Source organism: Podarcis vaucheri (genome assembly GCF_965113315.1).
Source record: "Podarcis vaucheri genome assembly, chromosome: 13".
In the NCBI taxonomy this organism is placed as follows: Eukaryota; Metazoa; Chordata; class Lepidosauria; order Squamata; family Lacertidae; genus Podarcis; species Podarcis vaucheri.
Window position 1 is genome coordinate 19,309,965 of NC_138751.1, and position 22,562 is coordinate 19,332,526.

A 22,562-nucleotide genomic window follows, 5' to 3' on the forward strand; every position below is an offset into this window, starting at 1 on the left:
ATCTGGGTTTGCATTCAGGTCTGCTTGGGGGCTTCCCATAGACATCTCACTGGCCCCTGTGAGAACAGGATGCTGGACCAAATGGCCTGATCCTATAACGTTTGTGACAGCACTATATTATCCAGCATCTATATAATCTGGTTCAAAGGCCAGAACCTGTAGATGTTCTTTCCTTCATCACAGTCCTGAAAGGAAGGTTAGAGTAAGAGGGAATTGCTTGACCAAGGCCATGGAGGGAGTTCCATGACTGAGTGAGGATTTGGACCTGTGTCTCTAACATCAGGCATTCCAAACCCAAAGCGTCCGCTTGTTGTGTGAGTGATTAAATGTGCAGGCATCTTAACTGGTCCTTTGAGAGAAACTGAGTCCTAGCAGGTACCTTTTGGGACTGAGAGCCCAAACAGTAGGTAGAGCTAAATCCAATGACTAGCAGAGCCAACTAACTCTAGTTTTGCACCCATCCTCTTCCCTGCTGAGATCTACAGGGGCAATTCTGAGAGAAAAGGGGGAGGAACCTGCCAGCCTCTGAAGAGGGGGTTGCCTGAGAACAGACTAAGGTTGGTGAGGCAATGTCTCCGTTGCCCTCATGAACCAGCCTCCACTGTCCCCCGTACATATTGCCCTCATGCCTTCACAACCTCCATGTGCATTCCCTGCCTCAGAACTCCATTTATTTAGCCACCCAGAAGTGTGGTTCACCAGATGTTGCTGAGCTGCAGTTCCAATAATCCAGTGATTATTGGCTATGATGGCTTGAGCTGATGAGAGTATCTGGGGTGAGGAGCACAGGTTAAGCACCCTTGCTCTACACAGTAGCTATTTACTCTGCAATGTAGAGTCACAAACAATCAGCAGTTCCTGCTGTGATTTATGTTTCTGGATTTTTCATTATGCAAGGTATGTGTCTATCTTGCTTATTTACTGGTTCCACAAATGTCTAGTCTACCTGCATCATAACATGAGCTCAAGGTGGCACATTCAGTTTTCCCCTCCTCATTGAACAACAACCCTGCGGGGTAGTTTAGGCTGAGAGGCAGTGACTTGCCAAGGTCACCCAGTGTGGTGTTTTTGCCTGGGTGTAATCTATCATTGAACTCTGATAATGCCTCTTCTTTACTTGGCATGTGACCGCCCCCCCCTCCCGCACCAAAGGTTGCCCAGAAGGGAATGAGGCCCTTGGAGTTAAAAGGGCTCCCCAAGCCTTTTCTAAAGGCATCTAAAGTAGGTGGGGCTTATTGAAGAAAGTGTTGCATAATTATGGAGGAGCCACTTTTAGGAAGGTCCTGCTATGAGATCTTGCAAAGTGGGCAGGTTTCTTGGTGGAGGGCCTTCTCCAAATATTTGGTGGGTCTTGGTGGATGGGAAGACTCCCAATGGAGTCTGTGGGTTAACAAATAATAATCATATTTTGAATTGCACCCAGAAATAAAGAAGCAAGCAGTATTGCTGCACTGCAGAATAGTTCCTGGTCATGCACAGAAACCCCGTATGCCTATGGTTTGTACACACTTGTGAGGTCTACTGTGATGCCCTGTATGGATGTTATGTGGATCACGGGTTCCTGACTTCCACATGTTGTCTGATAATACCTGATAGAGCAGGGCATCTGGAGCGTGCTCAATCTGTGAACAGGAGCCCTGACAATTCAGGGATCCTGATGGCATGAAGAGATCCATCTTCATGAGAGGGCTTTTTCAGACATATAGAGGTCAAGGAGGAGCATGCGATTCAGTCCCCTTCTATGTAGTCACAGTAATATCCAGAGCAAGGTTTGGCAGTCTATTGGATATGCAGGTTTTGCAATGGAACCTGTCATTGCAGTCCTCATTTCATTCCTCCCCGTGTGCATACAGTCTCCCTGGATTTGTCATCTGAAGGCTTCAGGACAGGGGACGAGAGCAAGTGGACAGGAGCGGATGAGCTGTTACATATGCATAAGCGCATTCACCTGTGTCCATCTTTCTGTGTTACCATGTAAACTACACTCAAAACATTTTACAGAGGCTGGAATATGCAGTGATTCAGCAGAGTGCACCAGCCCTTGAATGTGAGCTTGTCCTTTCCAGGCTTGGCTTCACCAGCTCCCCTCCTCTGTGTGAGCCCAGGGGTCCCACAGGTGACAGTGGTCCACCTACTCACCATGCTAGACTGAGCTTTTCACAAGCAAAAGGAAGACAGAGGGCTCTAAAGAGGGGAGGGATGAACTTGTGAAGGAATCAAGGGTAGATTGATTGTATACTTATCTGCCATACCTTGCATTGTTTGGGACTTGCATCGCTGGCTGGGGCTGATGGAAGATGCAGTCCAATACCATCTGGGGCATCGGTTACCCTTCCATATCAATGTGCATTGTTAGCACGTCCACCATGATGGTGGAGGGAGTCAGGTGGAATCCACCTAGCAGCAGAATCTGTGGCTGGAGCTTCTCTCAGCACATGACCACCCTGCCTTCCCTGCTTTGGTCATGCTAGATTGTGACAAAGAGACAAAAGCCAGGAACTGGGTGATTAATCTGAGTGACCAATGCAAGTCATCATCACAGTGTCCTGATTATAGTTGGTTATGTGTGTTGTTCTGTGGTGTTTTGATGCGTACTGTTGCACATAATGCATCCTTACATTGTGCCGTGCAATATGTATTAACATTTGTACAGAGTATATGGTTGTATACCTGTGATAAATGTCATTGCCACAGGTTACTGCATCTCCCTTCTCTGTTGTGCTGCAGTGTGTGAGCTATTACACAACACTGTGTTAGCGTATTGCAAAGCAGGTGTGTACTATATGTTTTGTGCTGTTCGTTGCAGTAGCACTGCGAATTGTTAATTACTTAGGAATAGTGGCATTTTTATGTGTTTTATTGTCAGCTATGTATCACCATCATCTATCAGGCTGTGTTGTTCTACATAAATCCATGGGCCTTGGGGGCTATGCATGCCTTATGCTCACTGTTCATGGTGCCTGTTGCATATCCCTGTGCAGTGTGCACACGCAAACTGCATTGTTGTTGTGCGTGACTATCTGCCTGTTGTGTTTGCGTCACCGTGCACTGAAGTTGTGCACAGCCTTGCTGCCGCATTGCATAGCACTGGTGTCCCCTCGGCATAACTTAGAACTATCCAGGGTTGCACACAGCGCACACTGCTGCACAGTGTGGATTGCCCCTGTTCTTTTGGCATATGCTGCTGCTGATTGTGAGCTCCAGACACAGCCGGGAAGCTGCTGCCTCCCTTCTCCCCCTCCCTGCCCCGGTTGCCATGCCAATGCAGAATGCTGTATCTCTCTGTACAGCAGATGCCAGTGCTCACAACTCCACCTCTCTCCCACCCAGAAGTCTAGGCTTGCAGGAGGAGTGGAGGGGGGGGGGTGATTCTGAGATTGTTGTGAAGAACTCCCTGTCTTCTCTCCTCCTCGGCTTTATTTGAGCGAGGGTTCAGCCCCACAACCTGTTTTGAATGTCAGAGCTCATCAGTCTGGGAACGGCACATTTCCCTCTCTGACAACGCTGCGTCAAAGCAACAGGGGTTGATGGCAATGTGGATCACAAAACATGTCAATAGAGGACAAGTCAATTCATTCAGTCAAACCCCTGAATGCACCATCCGTCGCCTGTCAGTCTTGTGAAAGTTTGGCATTGTCTGCTGGGATAGCGGCCCTTGTAAGAAATAATAACTCATGACAACAAAAAGGAAATCTATGTACATAGGCACAGACTTGATCCTATTCTATTCTTATGGACTGAGCTCCTCAAATACAAATGATGAGTTGCCAGCTTTGATGGGCTCTCCGGGGTTCCACCCTAGTGAGATTATTGTGATGCTAGCCTCTGAACAAGATAAAGCTACTGAATAGGGGAAGCCCAACGAATGCTCAACCAACCACCAGAGTCATATTGCTGCCCCCTCCAACTTCATGCAAACAAATGAGGATGAATGTCCAATATACAGGTTGCCTGGAAGCATCAAAAGTATACATACACTATAGATATGAAGCTCCTCCAGATGGCCTATTTATCGAGCATCCATCCTAATTTGCTTGCACAAAGCATACCCAGTATGTCCTGTCTTCAATGAGCATTTGTTCTGATTTATTTGTGGGGAGGATAGTCAACAACAGACATTCATTCTGATTTATTTGCACAGAGGTTGCATTCCTTCCGTTCCATCAATCATTAACCCACGCTTTTTAGCGCATTTCTCTGTCACTTTCCTAACTGCAAAATATTAGATTTTTTAAAAAGTGGATTTGTTATTCCAAAATCCACTTTATTTGGGCAAACCTAACTTTTTGGTATGCAGCTGAATCCCTCCATCAAGATAGTGACAGTTTGGGGGTGACCATGCAGTGTGATCTTTACTCAGAAGGAGATCCCACTTTGTTCTGCGAGGTTTTCTCTTAGATAAGTGTGCATAGGACTCCACTCTTATCTTGATTTATGTTATTTCCTCTTCCTCTAGGAAAAGCGTAAGAAATTCTCGGAATTGTAATTCCATGTGTTGATCTCAGCATCATCACCAAACTTCAGTTCCTGGGTTTCTTGGAAATTAAAAGCCAATGTAAGTTTGTAGTGGAGATAAAACTGTTGTGAGGGTCCTTCTGCAAAATGTGAGCTATGAACCATTTTAATCCTTTTGACCCAATAGTGCCTCCATGATTCTGATCTCTTTCTTTTCTTGCATTTCTTCAACAGCTCTTCCTGTTCCGCAGGCAGACTCACACATCCAGTGAACCTCCACTTTTCTCGATTCTTCTTTGCATCCCTTTAATTTCGCTGTGGAACCTTTCCCAAGCTTCCATACTGGGAGCATTCTCCATCCTATTTCCTCAACTCTGCATCCACTGTATGCTTCCATTTCTCACTGAGCAATTACAGTCATCTATTTACATCGTAGGTCATAAAGGTAAAGGTAAAGGGACCCCTGACCATTAGGTCCAGTCGTGACCGACTGGGGTTGCGGCGCTCATCTCGCTTTATTGGCCGAGGGAGCCGGCATACAGCTTCCGGGTCATGTGGCCAGCATGACTAAGCCGCTTCTGGTGAACCAGAGCAGCGCACGGAAACGCCGTTTACCTTCCCGCTGGAGCGGTACCTATTTATCTACTTGCACTTTGATGTGCTTTCGAACTGCTAGGTTAGCAGTTCGAAAGCACATGCTCAGCTCCTGTAAATTTGCATAGCACCAAACAGGAAGGGGGGCGGCTGTAACATTAGAACATGTTTACCATGGTCTTGCTTCTCCAGCTTCTTGGCTGATAGTAGCTAAGTGGTAAAACACACAACAACAACTCCTCAGCACATGACTACAAACCACTGCCTTCTTTTGAAATTCATTGTTGGATGTGGCATGCCTCGGAACACCAGTTTCTGGGAATTGCAAGGGGGAATAATGCCCTGTTGCATTTATATCCTGCTTGTGGGCTTTCCACAGGCATCTGGTTGGCCACTGTGAGCGCAGGATGCTGGACTTAGATGGGCCATTGGCCTGATCCATTAGGGTTCTTCTTATGTCCACCTCCCTGTTGAACTTCTGGCACATATTGAAGACAAACTTTTAAATTGAATTCTGATTTTAGGGTTGTAACTCATTTTTAGTCTTATTGCATCGGGTCTCCTGTACACTGCTTAGAGACAACTGTGATTAACCAGTATACAAATTTTGTAAAACAAAAAAGGTATTAACTGCCTTTGCACCATGACAAGTTTTCCAGTCTTAAGTTCTGTTCTCTAAATTTCTGTGTCCCACCCCCCCTTTCAGAGTCCTCATAAAAATTCATCAACTTCTCAGTGTGAATTGTCCTAATGTGCATCTTTCTGTATGCAATTTTGCCTGGTATACCCATTGTTTGCAAAGCAATTTCCCCTAACATCATGCATTTTTGTAGGTTGCTTTCACTAATACATGCATTTATAAGCACATTTGGACCCTAGGCCATAGCCTATGTGCACGTTACTTCTATGGAGAGCTGTTTTGCAAAATTCAGAGGAGTGTGGATTTTGATGGGTGGCTTAGTTTTGTTTCACGTATTGTTCAGAAATAGCAAATTAAGTAAGTTTGCTTTTAAGTGGTAACTGAATCTGATTTCTCCTGCATCCCTACCAGTAGCTCCCTTCGGTCACACATCTTCCACTAGTGGCCTTCCCGCAACCCCAACCTTATCCCTTCTTTGTTCCGTGACTTCCCTTCCACCTGCACCCACTCAGTCTTCCTCCCCACCTCCAATCTCTCAGACAGGAGATTTATTCTTCTCTTCGCCCTCCTCCTCCTCTTCCCTTTCTTCCTCTAATTTCCTCCCCCACATCCTGTCGCCCTAATGTCTTCCCCCGTATCTGCTCTCCCACCCTCCCTACTTCTCTGTAGTCAATTCTGCCTAGATTCTATCACTCCCTCCAGCAAAAAATATTGCTAACTAGACTCGTGCTCTTTTTTCCTCAGTTCCTGTTTAATTGATCCCCCCTCCCATCCCAGCAGAGGTTCTCCTTCCTTGCTCCTCTGATCCATTTCCCCCACATTCACTGCCAAAAATCTCCCCCCCTGCAGAACCCTGGATGCTTTTGATGCAACCATCCCCATCATTCCCTCCTGCCCCCACTCCTTTTGGTCTCCCAGACTTCTCTCCCCCACCCCGTGTTCCTCCTATTCCTCTTGCCGCATTTTTTCCCCTTTTCTGCAGCCCCAGCTTGTTTTTCCTCCTTTCCCTTTTCTCCACGCCCCCCTCTGCATTTGATTTCCTCCTCCTATTAGCTGCAGTCGTTGTTCCCGCAATCTACCCACCTCCTCCTAGCCTTTTCTTTTCATCTCTTTCCCCTTCTCCAGAACTCTCCCCGCCGCCACTGATCCTGTACCCCAAAATCTCACACTCCTCCAAACACATTTGCTTTATTCAGCTGCCTGCACCAGCTGCTCCTGTATTTCCTCCTCCTATTATTTCTCTTCTGCTCTCTTCCCTCATCAAAGTGAATCCTCACTCTCCCTGATCTCTCCCTGCACATTCCACATTCATTGCATCCTTCCTGATTCCACAATCCCCCTCCATTCCCCCCTCCCGTCTTCTCTATGCGGCACAGTTTCTGCCAGTTCCTCCGTTGCCACGTGTGCATCCAAGGTACCATATTCCCAGCTCATTGCCATGGTGACCATTAACCCATTCCGTATTTGCCAGGAGGAGGAGGGTGCTCTTATCGCTAGGCCTTCCCTTCCTTTCTCAGGTTAGTGTAGCCCATTAGCTCTCTTATATTGACATTGTTGGTTCCTGATGGAGACTAGGGAAATGGAGTCACAGGGAAATGCACCCATAAGGAATGGGGAAAGATCCAGAGTTCTCCTGCCTTCCAGCCTTGTCCTCTGGTCCATCTTCACTCAGGTGCCAGTGGGCTTCACGGCTGAGTGGAGATTTGAACTCTGGTCTCTAGTCTACTCTAACCACTACACTACACTGGCTCCTTGAACCTTCTTGCACTCTGGAGATCATAGAGCTGTAGAGTTGGAAGGGCCACCAGGGTCACCTAGTCCAACCCCCTGCAATGCTGGAACCTTTTGCCCAACATGAGGCTTGAACCCACAACCTTGAAATTAAGAGTCTCATGCTTTACCGACTGAGCTATCCCAGCTTGGATCCTGTCGCTCCATCACAATACCCATCACTTTATTGTTCCCTTTTCTCAGACAGCCAGGGGGTCCTTCCACCTCAGCCCTAAAACGTGCGAAGCGATAATAATAAAGATGATAGTGCCTCTGAGCACACACAGAGTGATCCCCCTCTTACAGCTGGAAAGGAAGCTACGTTTTAATGAATCGAACTACTGGTCCATTTAGCTCAGAAGTGTCTATGCAAAGTGGCAGTGGCTCTCAAGGAATTCAGGCAGTCTCTCCCAGAGTCCCATCCCTGCCTGGTGAGGAAGGAATCATTGCAGCTCATAATATGAGTTTTTTAGTAGCCTAATCGATACTCTGATACCTATCAATCTATCTAGATCCTATCTCACAGGGAACTCTGTTTCTATGGTCATGAAGAAGAGATATTTTTGTTTGAAATAAAGTTTATTGAAGTTTTATTTACATTATATTACAGAGTAAATAATGGATTGTTTTTTTGGCCCAGTCCCTCCTCCATAGCAAGGAGGACTGGGGTCGGGACATTTTTATTAACCATAATAATAATAATAATAATAATAATAATTAATAACCATTAATAACAATTTTCTTGTAATTAATTATTTTTTTTCTTTTTTTTAAAAAAGGTTCCTTTGTTGGTTAATTAATCCCCTCCCCCTCCCCTTAGGTTCCCCTTCCCCCCAACCCCATTCACCCCAAAATTCTAGGATGCAGCCTAAGAAAATAGAATCAGTGCCACCTCTCCAGACCAGCTGCATCAATTCTGCCTCCATGACCACAGGATCCACTTTTCTCACCGTGGCAGGCACTCTCCTCCCCGTGTTCCAAAAGTTGCATTCCATATTTAACCTTAGACGCTTATAGAGAATAAAATACTCAGCTGCTTCCAAGATGTCTCTCTGTGTGTGCAAATTTAAGTCTTGTAAGCACCACCAGAATATTTCCACTTCCTCTGCCCAGGTGCGGCAGAGAGCTTTCACAAGAGGGAAAGGAAATGATTTAATTGGTATAAAAACTAACACTTTGCCTTTGAGTGTGCCACACATATCGATATACGTCTGTTTATTCCAAAACGCTTCTTCTAGCTTTAATGCTGCTGACAAAATGCCCCTGTTCCCATTCTCCTTAGTCTGTGTAAATGTACAAGATGGCTTTTAGCCCTTATATGACTTCTTCCATCCCAAGGGTTGTTTGTATCCATGCACAGGGGGGAAGGAAGCAAGGCTTAGAGATGTTTTAATGCTTTCAGTACCAAAATTCATCACGGCACTATTAAATATGCCACCCCTCGCCCCCTCTCCTGTGGGGCTCTTGCACTTCTAACCACTCCGCGGTGGGTGGAAGTTGAACAGGTGCAGCTTTTCACAGTGATGGCGAAGGCTTCACCTGTTGAGTTTTTGTTTGTCCTCATGCACCTGTGAAAGCCACAGGAGAAAGCTCTGCCCTCCCCAAAGATGGCAGATTACTTAAAACGGTAAAAGCAAAACGTTTTCCCTCGCTTCTCTCAACTCTTTCTGGTTTCTAGCATGACTGTTTGTTCAACAGAGAGCCCCAAATGCAGAGCTGCCAGATCTAGACTCAGAATCCCCTTGTACCTTCAAGGCTTGCATGGGAGAGAAATTCTTCCCGGGTGTGGCTTTTTCTACTCTTAAAGGCACAGAAAGCCTCTCAGAGGCAGGCCCACCAACCTTACCTAAAGGGAATTTGCTACATTTTCTCTATGGTTTCCCTTCCTCCCCAAGAACAACCTCAGCTCGCAGGGAGAGGAACACAGATCAACTTGGATTGATGGAGAGGTGTAGAGGGCAAGTCTATCCTTTGATGACTGCAAGGGTTCACTTGCCTGTGTGAATGAGCCATTCGATACCAGACAAGATTGATACACCTTTCCTATCATCTCAGAGCAATGTTTATCCCCCCAATGGATTTGGTACACACATTCAATCAGGGTGGGGTGGGTGGGTGGTTGAGTTACCTGTCAAAAGAACTCAAGTGATGCCGCCTGATACATCGGTATCAGAAAGGTGACGTATAAATCCTTTATAATAAATAAAGTGTGTGTTGTCTGAATGATGCAAAGGTGATTTTGCAGTGTGGAGCGAACAACTTCACCGTAGGCGATCATCTCAGCCGTCCGTGTGAAATTCATGTAAAGTGGGATAGAGATTACCGAGAAGCTGACAGTTGCCTTAATTTTAATGGACAAACTCCTGTGTCTTTAAGAGCTTCGTGACACTCAAGAAATGCATAGCTGAAGTTTCCCCCGCATTGCTGCATCTCTAGGGACAGGGTCTCCTGCTGGAGCGTTTTGCCTCTTGTACTGCAATGGATGAAGACACAGGTGGTTGCCCATGCAGAAAGCAGCAATAGTTGCTGGGGCCATGATTCCTAGTCCACTGGCACTTTCTTGATGTGTGAGAAGTCCACACACACCCTGCAATACTTTAAAAAACAAAACAAAACAAAACAAAACATGCCTTATGCTGTAATCCAATGCAGACATACCTGGGGGTATGCCCTCACTGAACATAGTGAGACTTTCTTCCGGGTAAACATACATTGGATTGTGCTTCAGTTTTCCTTGCTGTAACATGATCCTGCGTTCAAACTGCTCATGTATGGATTCTGTATGTTGTCGTGGTTCTGCTAAATGGGTTTGCTTTTTGTGAATCGTCTTGAGATGTATGATTGGTAGCATTAAAAACAACAGCCACCATAACCCTTTAGAAAATTGAGCATCCTGAATGGGGGATATTGTATCAAATAATACTTTGGGAGGAGGGGTAGGGAACACTACTCCCTACTCCATAAATTCAAGTGTGTTACTTTTAAATAACATGCTTATAACTAGGGCTGCAATGCTCAATCAATCAATCAATCAATCAGGTAAACTCAATTAAAACATTTTGATTGACTAAAAAAAGCTGCCCCTGATTAACATCATGTAAAAACAAAGTTTGTATTAGGCTGTATCCAACTGGGTTCTAGTCAGAGTAAACCCACTGAACTTAATGGACCTACGTTAGTAATGCCCATTAATTTCAGTGGGTCATCTCTGAATATGACTAATTGGATGCAGCCCATTCCCCACCCCCACCTTATATGCACATTTATTCTGATTTGATTTATAGTACAGTTCTGTTAACCAAGTCTTGGGCTGATTAACTTTCTGTGTCCTTTTAAATGTGTTTGTGGGAGGGAGGGTTATCAGTCTGTCTTGGTTTTTTTAAATGTAATTTCTGTTCTCATCTTGTATTTTTATGTTGTGAACCACCCTGCCATCTTCTGATGAAGGGCGGAATAATAATAATAATAATAATAATAATAATAATAATAATAATAATAATGTTAGAAGTCTGCTCAGAAATAAGTCTAATTGAGTGCAATGGGCTTAAATCCTAAGCCTACTTACTAGGGAAGTAATTCCAAATGAACTTAGTGGGACTTACTTTTGAGGAAACATGCATAGGGTTGAGCAGTAAGAAGTTAAGTTGGTGAGTGTTGCATTCATTACATTTGTTTCTGAATTGTAAGAGCAGTGGTGGAAAACTGCAATGGGAAGACCAGGGTAACAACTTGATGGCGACGTCATAGAACCTCTGCACAAATTTTGTGAAAACAAACCAAGAGGATGGTTCAATATCTGCTTTGTCTGATGGTGACCTATGTCAGGAAACCTGAGGGCCCATAAGCCAGCCTGGGCCTGCTTTGTTTTCCTGTCTACAACCTTGCTGCACCATTGGCTGGCTTGCTCTCATGCCTTGAGCATCAACCTGACTTGCAAAAATGAGCAAATAATGCTTTTCAAAACCTGGAGACTGACACCATCACCTGCTGAAGTCTGTATATCAAACTGCTGTTAAAAGCACTACTACAGTGACCACGTGGAAAGTTGGCAACTTTGCTTGCAGTTGCCCCATGACCTCTGTAAATTCTTCACACCCCGTCTCTCTCTCTCTGCCTCCCATTTCAGGCAATTATTTATTTATTGCACAGCCCCAGCCCCACGGAGACTAGATGCCCAGTTGCAAAGGAAAAATTGCAGGTCCTATGTCAAGCAGATTTCCAAGGAGGTTTCCATGCCTATCAAATCTATTTTCCAAAAAAAGGAGACTGACACCCTACAACCATTAGCTGCAAAGCTGTCCCCCTACAAGAAGCCATCATCACTGCACCTATGTTGCTGCTTGGCAATGGCTATTGCTGCTGACCTGACCGAACCTCTGAGCCACACACTCTGCTTTCCTCTCTTTATTTGCACTTTGGAATCAGAAGCCATCCTTTGTATTCTTTCCTTCCTGCATTCTGAGTTGCCATTTTTGTTAAATCTCTACATTTATGGACCCACCACCTCCCTGATCTGGTATTGCTATGGAAGCTTGGCTCACAACAGTCCAGTTATTTTTTTAAAAAAACCTGAGGCCCTAGTAGGGAGGGACATGAGTGTCAGCAGTCCTGAAAGTTGCACCCATCTAGCTCTGTAAGAGGTAAAGGGTAAAGCTAAAAGAAAATAGATAGATGAGAATGACTTATGGCTTTACAAACTTAGAAATGCGGATTGGTTGATTTAATGTTATTTTGGACGATTCGTGGAACGACTGAAGGAAGTCAACTTATTTTCTTTAAGTGAATGGATATGAGTCTGGATAAAGTTTGTTATGTATTGTAACTTTTGAAAAACCAATAAAAATTACGCATAAAAAAAAAAAAAAGAAAGTTGCACCCATCTGCTTTCTGAGCAACTGCTTGCATTTCCAGAGCTTCCCTCCCCCTGCAAATAAATAAATAAATACCGGCAAATAAATAAATAAATAAATATCCCAACAACAACAACAGATGAAACACAGGTTCCCAAACTCAATATAGCTTGACAAGGGCAGCAATGATTGAGTGCATTGGACAACTGGAAATAATGGGGTGGGACTTATTATGGGATTAATGGAAGGTTGAGGAGTGAGTGCCTTCTCTTCCCTCCCCCTAATTTGCAAATTATAGATTTAGGGCTATGATTGGTACAACCCAACTGCAGACTGGAAGTGGCCAAATGTTGTACCTATCTTCAAAAAGGGGGGAAAAGAAGACACAGGTAACTACCGACCCAGGTAACTTGACATCAGTACCAGGGAAGAAACAGTTGGTCTGTGAGCACTTAGAAAAAGATGCTGTCATTACTAAGACTCAGCATGGGTTTCTCAAAAACAGGTCATGCAAGATGAATCTCACTTCTTTCTTTTTTTGATGGAGTTACAAGTCTGGTAGATCAGGGGAATGCTGTGGATGTAGTTTAGCTTGATTTCAGTAAGGCTTTTGGCAAAGTCCCCCATGATATTCTTGCAGAGAAGCTGGTAAAATGTGGGCTGGACGAGGTAAATACTAGGTGGATTTGTAGCTGGTTTACTAACAGAACCCAAAGAGTGCTTATTAATGGTTCCTGATCAACCTGGAAAAAGTGACCAGTGGAGTGCCAGAGGGTTCTGTCCAGGGCCTATTGTTGCTCAACCTCTTTATAAACAACTTGGGTGGAGGAATTGAGGGGAGGCTCATCAAATTTGCAGATGATACCAAACTGGAAGCAGTAGCCAATGCTGCAGAAGACAGAATCGGGATTCAAGGTGACCTTAACAGATTGGAGAACTGGGCCAAAACTAACAAAATGAACTTCAGCAGGGACGAAGGCCAGGTTGTACACTTAGGCAGGAAAAACCAGCTGCACCAATATAAGATGGGGGACACCTGACTAGCCAGTAGTACATGTGAAATGAGCTTGGGGTCTTAGTGGACGACAAGCTTAACATGAGTCAGTAGTATAATACAGCAGCAAAAAAAAAGTTAATGCTATTCTAGGCTGCAGCAACAGAACTATGGTGTCCTGATCAAGGGAAGTAATAGTTGTGCTCTGTTCTGACTTGGTCAGAACACACCTGGTGTCTTCCTTGGAGGTTTTTAAGCAGAATTATGGTGCTGGAGGAGACTCTTGAGAGTCCCATGGACTGCAAGAAGATCAAACCTATCCATTCTTAAGGAAATCAGCCCTGAGTGCTCACTGGAAGGACAGATGAGCTGAGGCTCCAATACTTTGGCCACCTCATGAGAAGAGAAGACTCCCTGGAAAAGACCCTGATGTTGGGAAAGATGGAGGGCACAAGGAGAAGGGGACGACAGAGGACGAGATGGTTGGATAGTGTTATTGAAGCTACCAGCATGAGTTTGACTAAACTGCGGGAGGCAGTGGAAGACAGGAGTGCCTGGCGTGCTCTGGTCCATGGGGTCATGAAGAGTCGGACACGACTAAACGATTAAACAACAACAACAACATCTGTCATGGATGCTTTAGTTGAGATTCCTGCATAACAACTAGTTGATCTAGATGACCCCAGGGGTTCTCTTCCAACTCTATGATTCTATGGTTCTGTTAGGGTGGTCAGAGAGAGTGAGACCCTACACCCCAAATAGAGCTCCCTCTACCTCCACAGTGGCCCTTCCACCAAACAGGCACCAACCAAATGGGAAACAGAAGTGTAGGCTATCTGTCACTACAATGTTTCCTTAGCTCGATGAGGTCAAGTGGACCAGAAACATGTTATTTGTAAAGCATTAATTTGTAGGATTGCATACAGTGCTGTGATGTACCACTTCCTTCCACAGCCTTCTGGCTTGGAGACGACACCTCATCCCTAACTCTCCTTTGGCACAGAAACAACTCCCAGAAGTGAAGGGCTACTCACTGAAACAGGGGGCGCTCTCTTGCAGTAGGTGATGATTGTGGACCCCTGAAAGAATAGATGGGGTGGAGTGCAAATATGGTGATGCTGTAGATAGGCCACTTGACAAATAGCAGGAAAATCAGAAACCAGTGCTGGGTTCTGATTTCTTAAGCAATGCATGAAGGTGAACTTAACTGCAGCTGGTGCTGACTCTGCAGTGGGAGGAGGGGGGGACATGCGGAAAAAGAGAATCAGAACACACTCTCTCTCTCTCTCTCTCTCTCTCTCTCTCTCTCTAGCTGATTCAGCAGTATCTTTCTTCTCATCCCTTTTCATAGCTATGGCACGAGAGCAGTCAAACAAGCATCTGCTCCTTACCCTTCAAAAGTCCTTGCTGCCTTCTCTTCCCTCTGTGTAAGATGGGTCCATGTTGTGATTGCATTTATAGCATCCAAGGATATAATTCATCTTTTGCTCAAGGGAATTCTGACATAGTGGGTGCTAAAACTTGCTTCAGATTGGGAAGACTGGGGGGGGGGGGCAGTGCCATGAGGAAATCCATGCATTGGCATGAAGCCTCTTCACAGGAAGCCATATTGCAATGTTGCCTGCAAACACAGTGAAACTTTTTCCCGTTGTGCCTCACATAATGCCCTTCCTTAAACCTTTGAATGCCCTAGGGGAAACGGGTGGGACTAGCCCAGTCTAACAAGAATGTCATTTCCTGCCCCACCTTTTTCCCTGCAAAGGACAGGAGCGGAAGTCCTCCCCCATCACTCAATTTACTACTGTGTGACAGGAAAAGAGGCTGGTGATAGGCAGAGAGAAAGAGAGGGAGAAAACACGAATTCTTCCTTAGCTCAAGTTAGATCTTTGGTCCATCTAGGTCAGTATACCAGTAGCCTCCAGCTTTTTCAAACTTAGGACCCATCTTTCAACCAAACATGGATTTGGGGAGGCCCAGTTTCTTCTTCTTCTTTTTTACCATATATTTGTATGGCAGTCATGCCAAAGTTTCAACCCACTTTAGATCAGCTTGTGTTTCTGTAGTGGGTGCCCAACCCATCGCTTGAAGACCGATGCCCTGCATCAACTGGCAACAGGATTTCAGGCAGGAAGACTTCCAGTCCTACCAGGGACTGATACATGGGCGTAGCCAGCATTTTTTTTGGGGGGGGGAGGACTTTGTTAGGGAGTGGGCAGAACTTTTGTTGGGGGGGGGGAAGGACCAATGTGATTGGTCAGTTAAGTACTTCTATTGTTTTACTTGATGGAGGGCAGCTGCTCCCCCTGCCTCCCCTTGGCTACGCCCATAGACTGATACTGCTGTCTTCTGCCTGAAAAATAGGCTCATTTACCGCACTGAGCAACAGCCTTTTCCTGTAGCTGAAGCGAAACTGGGGGCGGGGGGTAAAGCAGGATTAAATTTTACAGGGAGAGCGAAAATAGTTTGAGCTGAGCAGCCAGAAACACCACAAGATTTTCCCCTCAAGCCTTCTCTTTCTATTCAATCTTACATCCAGTAATATCCCTTTTTTCATTGCCATTTTCCTCTTACAATTTTTCCACCACATGCACCCCCCCTTTTTATTTCCCTCCCCATTCCCATACTCCTTCCGTTCAGGTTTCCCTCTTCAGCAGCTCCCTTCCCTCCCCCACTCCCACCATTTTTGTGTGTGTCCTGTCAGCATCCCTCTTCTACTCAAAATTAATCTCAGGCTCCTTTTTTCCCTGCACCATCTTCCCTCTTTGGTTGAACCACAGAGTATCCATATGCAGGAGCTGGAGTTGCAAAGGCGCAGTGGAGTATTATAGAGAGAGGAACTGGAAAGGAAAGAGACAGTTTCAAAATGAAAGGGGGGGTGGGGAATGCATGAAATGTTAAGAGGAATTAAATGAGATGGGCGGGGAAAAGGAAGAAGCAGAGGCAAGGAAGGAAAACCAGAGAATTATGCACACGGAGTCCTTAGAAAATGATTGTGTGTGTTTAGCAATCCAAAAATAATAATTCAGAAAGCCCAAGAAGGTGAAATGTTGTGAAAGGAAAAAAATTAAGAGGGGTGCAGAAAGGGAGAAAAAACCTCACACACGAGTGAGTGAGGAAATGGGGGGGAAACTGTTACGCAAATGAAACAAAAATAAAAGTAAGACGAGAAGAAACTGATGCAGAAAATATAAGAGGTTAAGTCAAAACAAAGGAAAACCAAGAGTGAGAAATATAGGAAAGGAAAGGAAACAGGGGTTCAAACTTTACTCCCTAGTGTGGTGGATGATTGACAGCTGGATAATAAATTCTCTCTCCCTCTCTCTCTTTCTCTCTTCCTTTCCCCTTGAGTCTTTAGCCTCATAAACCCCAGGTGGCATCATCATGACATGCTTAAAAAAGAGTTCTTAAGAGTTTCCATTTGCACCACGATGACATGGCCGTGGCCCCTTGCTGATGGACAACTGAATGATGGGGTGGGAATCTTTGAGGCATTGTTGGCTGGAAGACACAGTTATTTCCTCACCCCTCCACAATTGTGTTTTAGTTGTCTCATTTGTAGGGGCACCATTTTTTTTTTTTTAAAAAGGTCTTTTCAGATCATACATTGGGTTCTCCTCTAAAACGCTGACAAAAATAAAGGTGGTGGAAGAGCCAGGAGGTGGAGCCAGGAAGAAAGCAAATGGTATGAGATCTTGGAAGAAAATTCAGATGTCAGACTATTTTCTTCAACAATAAGAACAGAAACGGGAGTGGGGGCGTGCACATTTCCTGACAGGAAAAGGCCTTATTTTAGCCAACCCCAAATGGTGGTGCAGTACTTTGCTGTTGTGTTCCAAGGGGAAGTGCCTGAGAGAATAATGAAACCTACAGGATTGATGCCCAAGCTGGTCATTTGTGGGCATACAAAAATGATGATTAGTCATTTCCTGTAAGAACCTAGAAGGCAAGAATGAGGCACAGTGGGAGCAGGTTTGTGTGTGCGTGCTGGGGAGGGAAGAGGACATTTAGGGCAAAGAAGAACGGCAAGGGAACAGTTTCATGCTATAATTTGGTTGACTGAGATTGAGATATTGGTAGAAATAAACTGAATAGAGTATTCCTCTCAGGGCTAGTTGTTTTGAGACAAATAAACATAGCAGTATTTGTAGAGCTATGTCACAAACCGGCACGATGAAAAGGGGAATGGAAAATATAGCACTACATTTTACCTGGTCATTTTTGGTTGAACCAAGATGGCAGTCTAATGTATTTCCTGTCATCACCTAAGAAGCTGGGATGGATGGATGGCTGTTGTCAGGTGGATAAGCCTGAATAATTAGGGCCTTTGAAGGATGGAGGTAAAAATGTCAAGGAGATGTCGTTTATGGTCAGGAAACTAGAGAATGATGACAATGGTAAAGCAATTACTTCTTGTCAAGCTAGTTTTGTTTCTTCGTTGTTGTTTTGTCAGAGGGAGATGTTGGCAATGAGCCCTCTCCTTTCAGGAATTGGATTGATGGGAGAAAACGGCTTCTGGGCATGTTCCTCTCACAAGATCTGAAAAATGCAGATGGTTTTGAACCTGCTTGCTGTCGAAACCTCTTCAGGGAGAAGGTTGAGGGGAACATGCTTCACGAGTCATTTCCCACTAAGGTTTCCAACCACCTGAGTGAAAGGAGAAGTATTCTGAGGCAGCAGAACTGAACTGGGAGATATATCCTTAGTTTCCGCTGCTCTGTGGAGAATGAACAGGGTGTATGCGTGACTTCGAGTTTCGAGGGGTGGGCTTTTCAAATTGGTAGTTTCCCAGGGAAGCAAGGAAATAAGGACAGTTTCCAAGAGGGCGGAAGGGGTGGTGAGGGGGGCACTGGCAATCTCAAAAGTTGGTTGAATAGTTCCCACGAGAGAGAGAGAGAGAGAGAGAGAGAGAGAGAGAGAGAGAGGACATTTCTAGCAGAGTAGGTGGTAAAGAGTCTTTAGAGAGGGGAAGACAACCCACACTGGTAGGGGAGTCTCCTAGGCAGGTTGGGGTAGAACGATATAGTCTGCAAGCGAAAGCTGGCTTCCTTGTCCAGCTCGTTCTCTGGTGCGTCTAGCAAGGTGAGGTGGATATGTGCATATGTTCAGGGTACTTGATGGCTGGTGGGTAGTTCTGAGTCATCTGGATGGAAACGTCGCTGGAGATGTCGGAGGGGCTACGTCCACGGTGCCACACTTCGGGGTGCAAGAACTGGCCGGAGTAGTCGGAGCAGTCGCTCAGGCGTGGCCGGTAGAAGGCTGGGTGAGGGCGGTACATTTCCTCCTCAGCGTAGCGCTTGGTGAAGAGGTAGACAGACATCACCCCTGCGCCCTGCAAAGAGCCGTTACAGAGGGAAAGATCAAGAACAAGACATACCCCTTAGATGCAACCATATGGTCTCACAAGTTGTGGTGCCAGTATGTTGTGGTGTAGCAGTTGCAGTGCTTGGCTAAGTATTGGGAGGCCAGGGCGCAAATCCTCGCAGGGAAGCCTGTTGGGTGGACTTGGGGCAACCACAGTCTCTCAGCCTAACCTACCACCACAAGGCTGTGAAGATAATATGGGAAGAGGGAGAACCATGCAGGCCACCTTGACTTCCTTGGATGAAAAGTGGGGCACAGTGTAATAAACAAATAAATGTTTGTGTATGTGTTATGTCTGTAACTCGTGTCGCTCGTTGTAGCTCACCTGTGGCTCACTGCATCCAGTTTCATCCCACTCAAGGATGCCTTCAGGGCATGAGGAGTCATGCTCTGGAATGCGCACATGCACAAGTAACTCTGAAGCTTTTGTAGACTTAAGGCCGTAAAGCATTCTGTTGGTCACTGTGATGATACTCAGCTTTTTGCAAGTGGGCATGATCATCCTAGCCCATAGATGTTTGACTCATGCCAAACATCCCAAGAACGTCCTTCATGATTTCTGTTCAACGTGTATTGAAGATCCTTCAACTCCCAACCCCTGTGTTCGGCATCAAATGGCCACCATTTTAATTTCCACAGTGCCTCAGAGATAGGGAGCAATATGGGAAATTAAAGTGGCAATTATCAGGCACCAATTGGGGGCCCCAGTAGCCTAGAAGGGGAGCCACTAGAGGCACTATGCCAAAGCCTTCTTCAAGCCTGGAGGATGTGTGCTTGTGAAATCGGCACTGAAATATCCTGTCCCCCACCCCACTAATTAAACTTTAAGAACTGCCTTATATCATCAGATCAAGTTTTCAGCAGCTGCCAAGGAGTTGCCACTAGGAAACTCACAAGCAGGTGAGGAGGGTGATATCTATCCCCTGTTGCTACTCCTCAGCAACTGGAACATAGAAATATGCTGCCTTCATATAAGAGGGTTTCATTTATCTATCCTGGTTGGCTTTATTCACTGTTTTATCTTCTTTTTTATTCTATTTTCTCTTCACTTTTTTCATCATTTTGCATTTAAGAAAGAAAGAAAGAAAGAAAGAAAGAAAGAAAGAAAGAAAGAAAGTCCTCATGAAAATTGATCCACATTTTAGTGTGGCTTTCTTCTAATTTACATGTTTTGGCAAAGCAATTTTTCTAATATAATGCTTTTTTGTGTGTTATTTGCACCAAAATATGCATTTTTATGGACACTTTACCCTAGTAAATGCATTCCTGTACAAATTATTTGTACAGGAGAAGTGCACTGCAAAATTCAGAATCGCGCGAATTTTGGTTGGCTGTGTTTCGGTGCCGTTGCTGTTTCTGAAAGCGCAATTTAGGTGGAGTCACATTTAAATGCAAACTGAATCAAATATCTCCCCCAGCCATAGTCATGTCCAGTTTGGCCCAATGTCTTGTGCTGCTGCTGAATTACTGTGAGAGTCAGGGCTAGCTTATGCACCAACATTTCTTCTCTTAGCAATGTTTTTTTTTTGGGGGGTGAGTGCCAGTCTTTATGAGGACAAAATAGAATCATTCATGCACAATAGGAATGTGCAGAGAGTTGGAGTTCTATGCTTGTTTGGTCCAGGAGCTCTGTGGAGTGAGTTGTTTGCCCATCACGGTTTTTGAGGACAACCAACCGTGCCTGAAATTGGCTGAATCGGGGCAATTCAAGGCCAGGACCAAACATCTAGACATTCGCTTTCTTCCCTACAAGGAAGTATTAGCATGCTTGAAAGCCCAGTATTTGTAGAAGTACAGAAAACAAACAAACAAACAAACAAACAAACAAACAAACAGAACTTAAGGGGAATCCCTCCCCCCCCCCGGTAGCTTCAGAATACTGAATTAGTTGGCAGGGAAAACTGAAGGTGTGTGTGTGTTTTGGGTGTGTGCGTGTGCGTCTGGCTGGCTGAAAGGATCAAGGGAAGAGGATAATGTGGCTGAAACAACTAGGGAAGCTTCAAAACTCTGCTGCTCGGGCAGGTGTGAAAGAAGGCAAGAACCACTCTCTGCTCTGATTCCCTCCTTGCTGGAGAGAAACACACCAAAAGATGATGGAGAAAGAGGCACAAAGAGATAAAAAGGACATCATTTTTGTCCGGACAGGTAATTTCCTGGTTCATACGGAGTTTATTTTTAAATGTCCTCAGAGAAAAGTGCAAGGAAGAGCTGCCCATAGGTATAAGTGGATAGCATCCAAAATGTTAACGCAACTGGAATTGGGCATCATTGTGTCCACCCACCCAGACAGCAAAACTCCAAAAGGTAGCAGCAAAGAGACGAAAGAGCTCCTCTTCTTTTTAATGCAATTCTTATTCAGTGTGAAACATTTAAAGATTTTTATTTTATTTTTTTGCTAATATAAATTCCAAAGCAAATGTGGTTCACATTGCCAGCTGGAAAACCAGTAGATCAGTAGACTTGAGGTTTTTTAAAAAAATATCTTGCAGAGCCCCTTCTTTAATTCTTGTCATAGACAAGGAGACTTGGGTTGTATCCAGATAGGTCCATTAATTTTAAGTAGAACTTAAGTTAGCCATGCCAATGGGCCTCCTCTGGGTATGACTAAAAGCGAGTCTATCCTGTTAAAAGAGAGTCAGGGAGATGTGCCAATCTCAGATTCAGGGATTTTTTTACCCTCTAAAACCCTTCCATGTTTTGGGAGCTAATATAATATCTGTTTAGGAAAGGCTTTGGCTATAATGCAGCCCTGAAGTAACATTCACACAGAATGGAGGCCAGGGAACATTTTAACCTCTAAGTGGTTTGCAACAGTCCTACAGTGCTGTCGAGAGATGTTGTCCAGAGGTAGAACCTTACTGCAGCCTGGGGTTTGACCAAACATGGGGCAGTAGCTTGCAACACAGCTGCAATGTTATCCTTAGTTTTTAGTCGAGTGTTTCAGGTTGGCTTGAGAGACTAGTAATCAACAGTGTGGCTCTTGTAGTGTAGCTCAGTGTTCCCCAACCTTGGGTCTCCAGCTGTTTTCGGACTACAATTCCCATCATCCTTGACCACTGGTCTTGCTAGCGAGGGATGATGGGAGTTGTAGTCCAAAAACAGCTGGAGACCCAAGGTTGGGGAACACTGGTGTAGCTCACTGCTGTATCCTTACTGCAGGTTGAGAGACTGTGCTGAATATAGGGGAGAATTTTGGTTCAGTTCATATTTTGATGGGAACCTACCTAAACTGCACTTCCCCAAACAACATGTGGTCAGGTAGCCTTCAAAAATTAACACCACTCTGAATTTTGTGGTGCAGACTTCAGCTATATACAAAAATGTGTACGTTTGAAGGAAAGTGTGCATAAATGTGCATATATTTCTGAAATAAACACACAAAGATGCATTATATTAAGGGAAACTACTTGCTCAAGTGTGTATATTTGAGAAATGTGTGCTAAAATGCTGGCAGTTTTTGTGAGGACTTTTAAAAATAAAAATTTAAAAAGTAATTGCATATTGATCTGGAAAACTGAAACCATCGAGAAATTGAGAAAGAGAAATCAAAACTGATACATTTGCCCATCCCTAGCTGGGAGGGAATATTTTATAGGAGTAATGCAGTACTCTGATTCCCTGTTAATAATCCCTAATCAAGTTGCAGCAAAAGTCAAAACTGAAATTGTCCCCTGAAGCCAACCTCCAGCCAAAATGGGAGGGGGGTCATCATGCTTGGGGAAAGCTACTTCCGAGCTGGGGAGGAGGTGGGGTTGCGGGCCCACCCCCTTGCCACACACACAGGGGCTGGCTCACAGCCCCCGCGAGAGCAGGGGAATCCTCGGGCAGCCAATCAGCAGGCCGGGGGGCGTGGCCTAGTGCACTTAAGGCAGGCATGCCCAGAGACTTCCCGCTCTTC

General features: G+C 45.0%; 1 protein-coding gene and 1 long non-coding RNA gene across 4 annotated transcripts in view; one reads left to right on the top strand and one right to left on the bottom strand.

The window, feature by feature from the left end:
* Nucleotides 1-12,016, top strand: part of LOC309517729 — a 46,417-nt gene extending 34,401 nt beyond the window's left edge. The window contains exon 3 of the long non-coding RNA XR_014213241.1: nucleotides 11,586-12,016. This is a non-coding gene — a long non-coding RNA (uncharacterized lncRNA). The remainder of the gene's footprint in view (nucleotides 1-11,585) is intronic.
* Nucleotides 12,017-12,330: 314 nt separating this feature from the next.
* Nucleotides 12,331-22,562, bottom strand: part of CACNG7 (calcium voltage-gated channel auxiliary subunit gamma 7) — a 44,011-nt gene continuing 33,779 nt past the window's right edge. For 2 of the 3 annotated variants that reach the window (XM_082197095.1, XM_082197096.1), the window contains one exon: nucleotides 12,331-18,632. In XM_082197095.1, coding sequence (XP_082053221.1) covers nucleotides 18,375-18,632 — 258 coding nt within the window. In that variant the 3' untranslated portion in view covers nucleotides 12,331-18,374. The remainder of the gene's footprint in view (nucleotides 18,633-22,562) is intronic. The other variant, XR_014213220.1, reaches the window with a different exon arrangement.